Source organism: Artemia franciscana, chromosome 15, assembly GCF_032884065.1.
Source record: "Artemia franciscana chromosome 15, ASM3288406v1, whole genome shotgun sequence".
In the NCBI taxonomy this organism is placed as follows: Eukaryota; Metazoa; Arthropoda; class Branchiopoda; order Anostraca; family Artemiidae; genus Artemia; species Artemia franciscana.
This window is the reverse complement of record NC_088877.1, coordinates 35,593,123-35,607,974: the sequence shown is the minus strand read 5'-3', so window position 1 is coordinate 35,607,974 and position 14,852 is coordinate 35,593,123. Positions and strand designations below refer to the sequence as shown.

The following is a 14,852-nucleotide window of genomic DNA, read 5'->3' as shown; positions in this document are numbered from 1 at the left end:
CACGAATAAACTGCAGACTCAATCCGGAGACAAACTCTTCGGTTAACATTCAAAAAATTAATTATTACCAAGAAAATCTCTAACATACTTTTTGAAGATACCAAAGGAGTGGCAGCCCTGTGCAGACTCGGGGTGAGTTAGTAGATTATATCTCTAGATATATTAGATCTTAAGTTTCATTAAATTTTGTTTTCAGCTGAAAAGGAAGGTGGTTTTCTAAGAATTGGCTCCATTAATGTCAGAGTGAAAAAGACAACTGAAAAGTTTAACAACTTGCTTGGAGGTGACAGAATATCTCATTTTGCAACTGAGAAGAAATACAAATCTTGGGGAAGCATCGACAATATCCAATCAACGGTAAGTTTACTTATTGTATATATATATATATATATATATATATATATATATATATATATATATATATATATATATATATATATATATATATATATATATATATATATATATATATATTTATATATATCTATATACATATAAATAAGTTGTATGTCTGTTACACTATGTCTGTTACGCTAGATCATATCTTCTATATATATAAAAATAAGTTGTATGTATTTTTATGTTGAGGGTTTGCATATGACGTCTGAAAAATAAAGAAGAAAAAGAAAACTGAAACTAAAAATGTAAAAACTGGGAATTGCATAAATATTTCAATATATTATGACAATAGATTAAAGTAATTCGAAAACCTTAAAACAGATACTTAAAATTTATAGGTTTATTATAAATTGTTGAGCTTTAGCAATGCTTGGCACGTGAAGAATTTTCCAACTGTCAATGTTAGAATGAAGATTGACAAATTGAAAAACATTGAAAAAGATAGAATGTTACCAAATCCTACAATGGCAGAAGAAACAGCCGAAGAAGCTGCTCAAAGAGCTAATGGCAAAAGGCTTGCGGCTAAAGAATGCAAAACCGCGCAGTTAGATGAATATCAACCTGGACAGCGAGAGTCAAAACGTATCAAAACTGAAAATGATAGCGATGATGATTGGGTTTGGGATTTTGACTTGGATAAGGTCATCAATGCCTACCAGATTTTAGTTAAAAAAACAAAGGTTCGGCGATATGTATTTACGTCTGAAAAATAAAGAAGAAAAAGAAAACTGAAACTAAAAATATAAAAACTGGGAATTGCATAAATATTTCAAAATATTTTGACAATAGATTAAAGTAATTCGAAAACCTTAAAACAGATACTTAAAATTTTGAGGTTTATTATAAATTGTTGAGCTTTAGCAAGCTTGGCACGTGAAGATTTTTCCAACTGTCAATGTTAGAATAAACATTGACAAATTGAAAAACATTGAAAAAGATAGAATGTTACCAAAAAGCAAAACCAGGCTTGCGGTTCAGAGAGAAAGGGCCAGATTAGGAATGTGCATTAGGATTAGGATTCGTTCTTCGTTTTACGTGAACGAAGGTGTGTCGAGGAACTACCAGAGCAACGCGAAACCAGACTTGCTGCTGAAAGAGAAAGTAAAAAAAGAAGGCGTGTCGAGGAATCACAAGAGCAACGTGAAAACAGGCTTACGGCTTCAAGAGATAATGCTAAAAGAAAGCGTGCCGAGGAATCATAAGAGCAACGTGAAAATTATCGCATGGCATTCAGGTACAGCCCAGTCGATGATTATAGTAGATGTGTTCAAATCGGGACTATGTCTAAAATTTGTCCCTACTGCAAGGCCTTGAAATTTAATGGTGAAACAATGGGAATGTGTTGTGCCTCAGGAAAAGTTAAACTTCCTCAACTGGCTGCACCCCCAGAGCCACTGAAGACTTTGCTTACTGGAACTACGTCAGAATCTAAGCGTTTTTTATCAAACATCAGAAAATATAACTCGTTTCCAAATGACGTCGTTTGGTGCCCAAATCGAAAAACAAGATCAGTTTATGCCTACTTTCAAAGTAAAAGGGCAAATTTATCATAAAGCAGGGTCCCTTCTACCATTCTCAGGTGACAATCATAAATTTTTACAACTGTGCATCATCAGTGATAGCAATTCTGAATTGAATGCACGCTGCGAAATGTTTCCCGACGTTGAAAGGACTATCGTTTCCGAATTGCAACTTCTTTTCCCGAAAATAATGATTTAGTGCATCTGTTCAAAACAGCTATCGATTTGATCCCTACTGATACGCATAAAATTGTTATTTCCGCTAAAAACGCCTACTGGCGAACATGTGCGTAGATACAATGCTCCAACTATCGACGAAGTGGCAATCGTTATGGTGAGTGATCAGTTTTTACCTCGAGATATTCTTCTTCATAAGCAAAACGCTCAGTTGGTAAGAATTGCTGAAACTCATCGATGCTACGATGCCTTACAATATCCTATCATTTTTTGGGATGGAGCCGATGGCTATCACTTTAATAATAAATTGATAGATCCATCCACTAATAAACAAACGGATAAAAAATGCAGCGCAATGAATTATTATTCCTATCGACTAATGATTCGTCACAATGAAAATAATTATATTTTAAAATGCCGTCAATTGTTTCACCAATACATCGTTTATATGTATGCAAAGATTGAATCAGAACGTTTGCTATTTATCCGTCTGAATCAGACCAAGCTCCGCTCTGAACAATACATTCATTTGCGAGATACAGTTGTAAATGACAGTAATACCACTAACGTTAGAAGATTAACGATTTTACCTTCGTCAAATGCTGGCAGTCCCCCTCATATGCATGAATATGCTCAAGATGCTATTGCGTATGTTCGTCTCTATGGTCGTCCAGATTTATTGATTACATTTACATGTAATCAATCTTGGGACGAGATACAGCAGCTTTTACTTCAAGGACAATCGGCGGTTCATAGACATGATATTACGGCCCGTGTCTTCCGGCAAAAGTTGAAATCACTGATAAACTACATAGTAAAACTTAAAGTGTTCGGGTCAGTGCGATGCTGGATGTACTCAGTGGAATGGCAAAAACGAGGATTGCCACACGCACATATACTAATCTGGCTACATGATAAAATTACTTCTAATGAAATTAATGATGTGGTTTCCGCTGAAATACCTGATGAAAATGTCGATAAAGGCTTATATGGTACTGTGGTAAAAAATATGATACATGGACCTTGCGGTGCACTGAACGAAAAATCACCATGCATTGCCAAAGGAAGGTGCACAAAGCAATATCTTCGACTTTTAGTACCCAACACAATTACTGGCAATGATGGCTACCCACAATATAGAAGAAGATCTACTGAAGATGGTGGTAAGATAGCAATAATAAAGAAGCGTAATGGTACCACCATCGAAGTAGATAACCAGTGGGTGTTCCATATTCTCCTTTATTATCAAAAACATTTAATGCACACATAAAAGTTGAATATTGCAACTCCGTGAAGGCAATCAAATACATATGTAAACACGTAAACAAAGGCAGTGACATGGCAGTTTTTGGCTTGCAGTCCGAAATCAGTGATATCGATGAAATGGTACAACATCAGGCTGGAAGATACATAAGCAGTAATGAAGCTGTTTGGCGAATTCTTTCATTTCTGATACATGAACTAAGTCCAGCTGTTGTTCACTTAGCGGTACATTTACAGAATGGTCAACGTGTTTATTTTTTGGAATCCAACGTTCAACAAAGATCCCTAAATCCACCGGATACAACGTTAACTGCTTTCTTTTCGTTATGCCAAAATGATTCTTTTGCAAAAAACTGCTGTATACTGAAAGTGCCTTCGTATTACACGTGAAATACTAAAAGTAAATCATTTGAACGTCGAAAACAGTGTAAGTCAGTCGAAGGCCAACCTACTATCTTCAAAGATACCACGATAGGAAGACTCTACACCATTCACCCCAATCAACATGAATGCTTCTTTCTACACCTTCTTTTGGTGAATGTACCCGGTCCGACGTCCTTTGAGTATTTGAGAACTGTAAACGGTTTTATACATGACACTTATGCGCTTGGCATGACAGTGCATGCCAAGCTCTGAATTTATTGGAGAATGACCAACACTGGGATAACTGCATCAATGACGCGTGCGAAACGTCAACTCCAAGTCAAATTCGTGCATTGTTTGGAATCATACTAACAACTTGCTCTCCTTCAGCTCCTACAGAGTTATGGGAGAAATTTAAATCGAAAATGTCCGAAGATATTTTTTTGAAGATTTGTGCTTATGTATGGCAAACAAACCTCTTTAGGATTTGGGAATGCCTTCACCTAATCGTACCGCTTCTGTTTCGAAATGTGTAGAATTGGATCGTGAACAAAGTTACAACACGAGTGATCTGTTGTCGTATGTACAAAATAATATTTCTGAGTTAACGTCTGAGCAAAAAGACATTTATGACACGATAATGCATGGTGTCGATAACAACGTTGGAGAAATCTTCTTTTTGGATGCACCAGGTGGTACTGGTAAAACGTTTGTGATAAAACTGATTCTGGCATCAATTTGATCAAAAGATGATATAGCGCTGGCAATTGCGTCGTCCGGAATAGCCGCAACGTTGCTGCCTGGTGGAAGAACTGCTCATTCCGCTTTGAAATTGCCTCTGAATTTGTAGTCTACAGAAACTCCCACGTGCAATATTTCCAAATCATCTGGGATGGGTAAAGTATTGCAGCAATGTGAACTTATTATTTGGGACGAGTGCACAGTGGCACACAAAAAATCGCTCGAGGCTCTGGAGCAATCATTGCGAGATTTGAGAGGAAATTCGAAACCCTTTGGCAGCACATTAATATTGCTTGCGGGAGATTTCAGGCAAACATTACCTATAATACTACCTATATTACTATAATCAACCCCTGCAGACAAAATGAATGCTTGCCTGAAAAATTCTAATTTATGGGCACACGTAATGACATTAAAATTAACTACAAATATGCGTGTCCGATTGCAAAACGATGACTCTGGTCAAACATTTTCAGATTAATTGCTGGCAATTGGAAACGGAAAGCTCCCAGTAGACTCAATTTCAGGACGTATACAACTACCTGCTGAATTCTGTAATTTAGTGACGTCCAAAAATGAATTGGTTGAAAAAGTATTTCCGAATATTCTAACCAATTATAAAAATCATGAATGGCTAAGTGAACGAGCGATTCTGGCAGCCTAAAATATAGACGTCCACGAAATCAACAATATTGTTTTAACCAAGATTCGAGACCAGGCAGTCCTTTACAAGTCAGTCAGACACAGTTCTGGAACCAAATGAAGCGGTTAATTATCCATCTGAATTTTTAAATTCCCTGGATCTCCCAGGGTTTCCACCACACGTGCTAGAACTAAAAATAGGCGTACCAATAATATTGGTACGAAATATCAACCCACCAAAGCTTTGCAATGGCACGTGACTTGCCGTAAAAAAAACAATGGAAAACGTAATAGAGGCAACAATCTTGACAGGGCCTTTTGAGGGTGAGGCTGTTCTTATTTCTCGCATTCCCATGATTCCAACGGATCTGCCTTTTCAATTTAAAAGATTGCAATTCCCAATTCGATTAGCATTTGCAATCACCATTAACAAAGCTCAAGGTCAATCATTAGAAAAATGCGGTATAGATCTTAATACAGATTGTTTTTCCCATGGACAATTGTACGTTGCATGTTCGAGGGTCGGTAAACTCATATATATATATATATATATATATATATATATATATATATATATATATATATATATATATATATATACATATATATATATATATACTAGCTGTTGGGGTGGCGCTTCGCGCCACCCCAACACCTAGTTGGTGGGGGCGCTTCGCGCCCCCCACCCCAAGCCCCCCTGCGCGCGTAAGTCGTTACGCGCCATATTAGTTACGCGCCATTGTAGTTGTGTCCCTATGTCCCACCTGTGAATATAGATAGATATATATATATATATATATATATATATATATATATGTTTTTAACTACGTAAAACTTGCGAATATACAACATTCTTTGCTGTCCCATTGTCTGTGCATATAAATAGATTGTCAGGTTTACCGACTCTTGAACATGCAACATATAATGGTCCATGGGAAAACAATCCGTATTCAGATCTATACCTCATGATTCTAATGATTGCCCTTGAGCTTTGTTGATGGTGATTGCTAATCGACGATTCCCTGTGTCGCCGTCGTCATTTATATATCCCCGTGTGCCCCCCGGTGTCCCGGTCGTCATTTATATTCAATGTGTTCCGGTCGTCATTTATGTCCCGGTGTCCCAGTCTGTGAATTCTCTTTGAGGGTCCCGGGCGTCATTGATATTCCTTGTGTCCCGGTTGTCATTCGTGTCCCGGTGTCCCGGTCTGTATATACATTCGTTTTTGAATTGGTCTTTTTTTTAGGTTTTAGTTTTCTGCCTTTTTTTTAGTTTTTTTAGTTATACCTCATGACTCTAATGATTGCCCTTGAGCTTTGTTGATGGTGATTGCTAATCGAACATTCTCTGTGTCCCCATCGTCATTTATATATCCCCCTGTGCCCCCCGGCGTCCCCGTTATAGTTGTGTCCCTGTGTCCCGGTCGTCATTTATATTCCCTGTGTCCCGGTCGTCATTTGTATTCCGGTGTCCCAGTCTGTATATACATTCGTTTTTGAAATGGTAAATGATGAAATAAATTTTTGTATTTTTCCCCTTTTTTTCTTTTTAGTTTTTTTTTTTGGTTTTTACATTTTTTTTAGTTTTTTTAGTTTTTTTTCTTTTTTCTTTTTAGTTTTTTTTTTTTTTTTTTTTTTTTAGTTTTGTTTTTCTCCTTTATTTTTCATTTTGTATCCTTTTTTTATTTTTTTTATTATTTTTTAGTTTTTTTAGTTTTTTAGCTTTTTTAGTTTTTTTATTAGTTTTTAGTTTGTTTTTTTCTTTTTATTTTTTTTGTAGTTTTTACCTTTTTTTAGTTTTTTTTACTTATGTCCTGGTCGTCATTTATACTCCGGTCGTCATTTGTGTCCCGGTGTCCCAGTCTGTAATTTATCTTTGAGTGTCGCGGTCGTCATTTATATTCCCTCTGTCCCGGTGTCCCGGTCGTCATTTGTGTTCCGGTGTCTCGGTCTGTAATTTCTCTTTAAGTGTCCTGGTCGTCATTTATATTCCCTGTGTCCTGGTCGTCATTTGTGTCCCGGTGCTTTGTTGATGGTGATTGCTAATCGAACATTCCTTGTGTCCCGGTCGCTTTCTCTTTGAGTGTCGCGGTCGTCATTTAAATTCCCTATGTCTCGGTGTCCCGGTCGTCATTTGTGTCCCGATGTCCCGGTCTGTAATTTTGTCAGTCGACAAATATGACGTCAGTCGACACACAAACATGACGTCACTCGACACAGACACACAGACAACTTATCTATATATATAAAAATAAGTTGTCTGTGTGTGTGTGGGTCTCTCTGTCGGGTGACGTCATGTTTGTGTGTCGACTGACGTCATGTTTTCAACTGACGAAATTACAGACCGGGACATCGGGACACAAATGACGACCGGGACACCGGCACATAGGGAATATAAATGACGACACTCAAAGAGAAAGCGACCGGGACAAAAGGAATGTTCGATTAGCAATCACCATCAACAAAGCACCGGGACACAAATGACGACCGGGACACAGGGAGTATAAATGACGACCAGGACATAAGTAAAAAAAAACTAAAAAAACTAAAAAAAGGTAAAAACTACAAAAAAACTAAAAAGAAAAAAAAACACTAAAAACTAATAAAAAAACTAAAGAAGCTAAAAAACTAAAAAAACTAAAAAAGAAAAAAAATAAAAAAGGAAAAAAATGAAAAATAAAGGAGAAAAACAAAACTAAAAAAACGAATGTATATACAGACCGGGACACCGGGATACAAATGACGACCGGGACACAGGGAATATAAATGACAACCGGGACACAGGGACACAACTACAACGGGGACGCCGGGGGGCACAGGGGGATATAAATGACGACCGGGACACCGGGACACAAGGAATATAAATGATGCCCGGGACACTCAAAGAGAAATCACAGACTGGGACACCGGGACACAAATGACGACCGGGACACAGGGAATATAAATGACGACCGGGACACAGGGACACAACTACAAAGGGGACGCCGGGGGGCACAGGGGGATATATAAATGACGACGGCGACACAGGGAATGGTCGATTAGCAATCACCATCAACAAAGCTCAAGGGCAATCATTAGAATCATGAGGTATAGATCTGAATACGGATTGTTTTCCCATGGACCATTATATGTTGCATGTTCAAGAGTCGGTAAACCTGACAATCTATTTATATGCACAGACAATGGGACAGCAAAGCATGTTGTATATTCGCAAGTTTTGCGTAGTTAAAAACATATATATATATATATATATATATATATATATATATATATATATATATATATATATATATATATATATATATATATATATATATATATATATATATATATATATATATATACAGGTGGGACATAGGGACACAACTACAATGGCGCCTAATTAATATGGCGCGTAACGACTTACGCGCGGGGGGGGCTTGGGGGGGGGGGCGCGAAGCGCCCCCACCAACTAGGTGTTGGGGTGGCGCGAAGCGCCACCCCAACAGCTAGTTTTTATATATATAGATAGATATATTATGTGTGTATGTACTTCAAAAACCGTCTGCTGAATGAAAGTGGAGAACCCTGGACATAAATGCATGAATTAGATGGCATTGAGGTGGTATAGCAGAAATTTTAGCTGAAGAAATTTGGCTGTAATAATTTAAAGTGTGACATATGCCATTTTGGTCTAAAATGAGTCATTTAACAGTCATGGGTAAATTAAGCATGAGGAATCATATGTTGCAGTAAGAATTGTCCTATCTTTTACTGTTCGGGAGATAAAAGAGACAAGCCTTTAAGTGGTGTATGTCTCTTTGTCATCAGGTCTTTTTGCAATTTAGAATGACAAAGAAGAGGATTAACTTACGGAGCTATAACATTTCGACCTGATATTTGTCTCCTTTTTCTGTCAAGAAAAAAAAGACACACGCCATAAAGTTGAATAATTTTGAATTCGCTCGGACTCCGTGAAATTAATTTATACCATTGAAAAGAGAGTAAAAAGTTGGTTTTTATGCTCTGTTGGAGATATGGCAACTTTTTCAACCGACAACTTTTTCCGTTTTTTGGCTCTCGTGAAAAGTTACAAAAATGACATGTGTCGCACTTTCAATTATCACAGCCGAATTTGAGTCACGGATTTAAAACCAAATTTAAACGGTAAAACAGGGGGATAGAACTTTGATTGGTGAAAAAAGATATTTTTTAAATCTATTTAGCAGAACAACTTTGATTTTATTTTATTTAATAAACCTTTTTGCATACTTCTACCGACAAATTATTCTATACTTTTGAATTTGCCGAAGTTGAGTCACGGATTCAAAACTAAAAACTAAATTTAAATGGTAATACAGGGGGATGGAGCATTGATCCATGAATAAAGTTTTTTTTTTTTTTTAATGTATGTAGCAGAACGACTTTGATTTTAACTATACTTTCGAATTTGCCGAATTTGGGTCACGGATTCAAAAATAAAAACCAAATTTAAATGGTAATACAGGGGGATGGAGCATTGATCCATGAATAAAGTTTTTTTTTTTTTTTTTAATGTATGTAGCAGAACGACTTTGATTTTATCATATTTGGTAAACCTTTTTGCAGATTTATACCGACAAATTATTCTATACTTTTGAAAATCAAATTTAATTACAATTTAAATATAAAAAAAAACACACACACACATAAAAGATTAGAACGTTTTATGACGGGTGGAACAACAGCTCAAGAGATCTGCATTCCCAGTAAGCACGTAAGCGATGGGCTGGACTTTCCTTGATGCATGTTGATGCTTCTGCTTTTGTTCAATTCAATATTTGTTCAAACTCTGAGATGCTTTCAGCGTTATAGCCTGTTGAGTACGAGCAATTATTTTTTTTTTCTTTGTGAATTATTAAATATGCAAAATAGAAGAAACTGAAACAGTCTGTTTTTGTGAAGTTTTGTTTTAATGCTGCTCGGGAGACTTATAAAGTCTTCAAACTGCTTTTAGTGAAAAATATCTCACCTGATCAAACATTTTTGCGTCATTTAACAGACTTAACGATGACCAAAAATTACTGGAGAAGGTGTAGCAATCTACTCATCACAAGTGTAGCTACTCGTCTACGTCAAAGCTAGCGAAAGAGTGTGGAACTTCTTGAATAATTTTGCATCGATTTTAGGGATATGACTAGGGAGATTGCTAAAGATATAAATTTAAGTTTCTGTACAGTTCAGTCAAATACTTTGGACATACGTACGAGGTTGTATGAAACTCATTACAAAGCTACTGTCGGATGAGTGATAACAGCATTGATTTTCAGTGATTTGAAGTGTCATAAGAACTCTTCAACTGAAATACATTAAGAATTCTTGAATATCAGGGGATATTTTATTGATTTCTGGGGGGAAAAAGGATCTTTTTAGTGGAAGACATCCAACTCCCCATGGTCAAAGAAAGTGCGACGAAGTTTTGCCAAATATGAAAATAATGTTTATGGTCCCTTTCGGTCCCATCAATTTGTCCGTTTCGGTTTGAAAATAAAAAAATACTACAAAAGTTGTTTTTAGCGTTTTCGCAAAAATGTTCAGGGGAAAGAGCTTGTCTTCTGGAAAGAAAACGCTCTTTCTAGAACCTAAAGGATTCAATAAAATTGAATCCTTTTCAAATATTACTGCAACTGGACATTTCGTGCACTCAATCCAAGAATTCTCTTTTAATTTAAACAATCCTCTGCTTTTAAAATTACCCTCTCCTTATTCTTCTGTTCTGGACGCTGCCAAGATCTATTTGTTATCTTAATTAAAATTGTAGCTTAAAGGGTGGAGATTTTACTCAATTTGTGGCATCCGATCAAATACGCAGGGAGTTCTTCGTACACATATGGAAATCAATTTGGGAAGCAACAATTTGCTTCCCAAATTGTTTTCTTGAAACATGATGAATTAATTTTACAACGTTTGGAAGTGAGCATTAAAACTTTATACACGCTTAATATAATTTTAAAACAAATAATCCGAGAAATGACTCCTGAAACCTTTTCAAATATTCTGCAATGGCCTCTGTATAAAGCAAAATTAGATGGCACCAAATCTGTGGTCGAAATACTTTGCCTTAAATTTTCTTTTTAACTATACGTTCTCATAGTCGTAAAATTTCTAGTGTTGATAATCAGGTAATAAATGGGGAAAGAATTACAGAACTGAAAGATATTTTAAATGTTTTTGGCCATTATCTTAGTAATATTGGCTCTGGATCTACTCGTGTTTACTTTTTTTGAAATAGTTCCTCAATGGATGGAAAATTATTGTAAAGCTTAAATAAAGTTTTTCTGTAAATGAATTTGGATCTTCAGCTCAATCTGTTAAACAGTTAGCGTTAAGTATTTTGCCTGTATTGGCACATATTTTTAATCTATCTTTGACTCGTGGGATTGTTTCTGAGCTATCAAAACAATGAATGTTATGGCATTGTCTACAGATTGTAGTTCAATTGATCCTCCAGATTATAGAGGTATCTCTTTGCTTTCAGTATTAGTAAAATTTAGAACAAAAAAATGGCTAATAAACAATTACAAAGATATTTGGACAACAAGATTCTACATTCTTCTCAATATGCATTCACAAAAGGTAGATCAACTGAACTGGAAGTGCATGAACGTTCATTTAAATGATTCATTACATGGTGGTCAACATGTCTTGGCAGCTTCAACATGTTGCCAAGAATGTTGACACAGCAAATCATTCTTTGCTTCTTTCTAAACTTAAGTCTTATGCATTTTCTTCACAAGCTCTTCATCTTTTTCTATTATCTTTCTGGAAGACGAATTGAGTGTTATAGTAAAGCTTGAGATCTTCTTTTTGATACTTTCCAAGTGAATACGGCGCACCCTAGGACTCTGTCCTTGGGCGAACCTTATTTCTCCTTTTTGTAAGTGACCTGCCTGAAGCTTTATCTCTATGTAAAATTGCAATGATTGCAGATGATAGAAGAATTTTTCTTATTCTTTTCCATTATCTTGAAAGTATGTTACTAAACGCATATAATTGGTACTCGAATGATTAGCTCCTAATGGGTAAAAAAGTTGCCAATATATGTTATTTTCACATACTTGGTTAGTCGTTACGGGTTCTTTGTTATTCCTGTTTTTTAATAGCCTTATATTAAAACGGGTTGATGAGTTTATATACCTTGGTGTTATTCTGGATGAAGATTTGTAGTTTCATAAAAATATAAGAACACTATCTTAGAGAGTTTCCTGAAACACTGGTATGCTATCACACCTTTGTTATTTTTTTCCCCCAAATAACGTTTTAAAACCCTTTATTATTTTTTTTCATCGAGTATGGGGTTCTACCTTTTTATCTCTTCATATAATTCAAATTAAACCAATGAGGATACTTTTTAATATTGGTTATAGCTCATCAATTAAACATCTGTACGTGACTAAAAGGATTTTTTAAAGACCTTTATTTACTTATATTTGCCATGACTATTTGTACGTAATGTTAGCTTTGATTTTTTTCTGGGATATTTTCATCTAATTGCCTTTATCATAATTACCTAACAGCTCACAGATCAAATTTTTCATGTAAAATTCATCGAACACTTGAAAACTTGAAACAGAGCGTATTTCAGCTGTCGTCATACAGGGCCAAAAATCTGGAACTCAATTTTAGCCAAATTCCGGAAGCTTTTGGATAAATGATTGTTTTAGAGGTTGTTGAAAACCTGTCTGAAAGTTAAATATGTAGAGTTATAGTTCTTTTTTGAAAAATTAGTTAAGGTGTTTTTGAATAAAAATGTTCAAATTTAATCTAACTGGTGTTTTGCCGTTATTGTCTAACGATAATAATGTTAAAACGAAAAATTATGCATTTCCGGTAATGGACGTGAGGAAAGAAATTAAATAATTTTTTTCATCGGATATCCGAGTGTAAAAGACTGGTTGAATCTGAGAATTTGTTTTGTAACTGTCCTCCTTTTTGTATGAATTGTCCCAGCCGAGTGGTTAGCGTGCTGAACTAAGCAATTCTCCGTCCTTCAGAGCTGGGATTCAAGTCTTAGTTTTGTCAATTATTTTATTTGGGACAGGGGTCTGTGTCGTGAGTCTGTAAGCTCAGCCAGATACGTCCCAGCTCAAAGAGGGTACCTGGAGAAATATTGGGGAAGTAAACCGGAAGGTTGTGCGAAATCTCGGATAATTGGTCCTGACCACCGTAGCGCTTTGTGGTTGAAATACCGTAAAACCAAAATCCGGCGATCATCATTCCCAATTTGGACAGTAAAGTCTAGCGCCGTTTATTTACGTTTACCTTTTTGTTTAATGATAACTTCAGGCGCAGAGTTTAATTTTTGAATGCTCAGTACTCTTCAGAAAAACTTTTTCAATAAAATTATTTAACGCCTAATTATTAGGTGTGTTTCATTGAGAGATTAGGTCGATTGCCCCAACTTCAAAAAGTATATACGAGGAACACAGTTATGATCACAGTCAATATTTAATGGGTAGTTTGGAGAGAAGGGGAACACAAGGTAAAATTGGAAATCACGAGACACCGGGGCCACTAAGCCCCTGATCTTTGTGTAAAAACCTGATTGCTGCGACTGCCGTCAGTTAGGGGAAGGGGATGCAGGTGGATGCTCGTGCTCCTTTGAGTTTTTTGCCCTTTCCCTCTAGATTTTGAAAAACATCTTCCTTTGGAGTTTTTCCATTGAAAACCCTTTATTGATATTTTAATTGAAAAACGACGAACTTGCTCCCTTTAGAATTTGAAATATACATCCCATCCTAGCCTTTCATGATTTTACATCACTTAACATTGCGCCAGCTTAACATTATTTTGTTGCTAATTTTGTCTCAGGTCTAAGTTTGATTTGTCTGTGGTATTTGAATTTCAAAATGAATGAAAGATATGTCTTTGAGTAGTGACAATTTAAAGTGAAGGATATAGGTATTTCACTTAAAGTTCTATCACCAGTTACAGTAAGCAGGTGAAAAGCCAAGGACTCGCACTTTAAAGTCCCCAAGTCTCTGATTGCTGATTATTGTCTTTCACGATCACAACTGTAGCTTCTGCTTCTTGCCTTTATACTATAACTGTATATTAGCTTACACTGCCTATTTATAATCCTCAATTCCTAGAGAATAAATATAGGTAGGGCAAACTTACTTCTTAAATTTGGACCCTGTGACAGTTTCCTATTGTTTGGGTTTGATTGAAAGGGCTATGTCCTTATTCAGGGCCTTCCTAGGATTAGCGGTGCCAGGGCAAAATTCATTACAGCACCCCCCTCCTGACTTAAATTCAAGCAAAAAAAGCCGAATCAAAGTGAAAATTTTTATCAAAATGGGCAGCCCTCCAGCCACGGCGCCCCAGCTGCGACGACCTGGGAAGCTGACCCAGTCGCCTTCCCTTTGGACGGCTCTGCTCTGATTCAGACAAACCTGCACCATTTTGTCCATGCTAGCACATGTAATTCAAGGTTTATTAACATTATAATATTATTTTATAGATCGACCGCCAGTTAATGCCACCCCCTAAGGGCATCAAGAAGAAAAGATCAAAAGAATGGCCGGCAGTTGAGAAGCCAATGATTCACATTGTGAACTCCCCAGGTTTGGCTCCAATTCATAGTGAAAGTGAAGATACAGATTCTGACTCTGCTTATGGGTTTGGATCAGATTGGACCGCCTAATTTTAATCGTCTGCATCATCTTTTGAGACTTTTATATTGTGTTATGTTTTTTTATTTTCTCTAAAATTAGATCGATTAAGCGTC

General features: G+C 36.3%; 1 protein-coding gene across 1 annotated transcript in view; it reads left to right on the top strand.

The window, feature by feature from the left end:
* The window catches only part of LOC136036415 (uncharacterized), a 77,592-nt gene extending 62,740 nt beyond the window's left edge, over nucleotides 1–14,852 (top strand). The window contains exons 5-6 of the mRNA XM_065718632.1: nucleotides 197–357; nucleotides 14,586–14,852. Of these exons, the coding sequence (XP_065574704.1) occupies nucleotides 197–357; nucleotides 14,586–14,768 (344 nt within the window). The 3' untranslated portion in view covers nucleotides 14,769–14,852. The remainder of the gene's footprint in view (nucleotides 1–196; nucleotides 358–14,585) is intronic.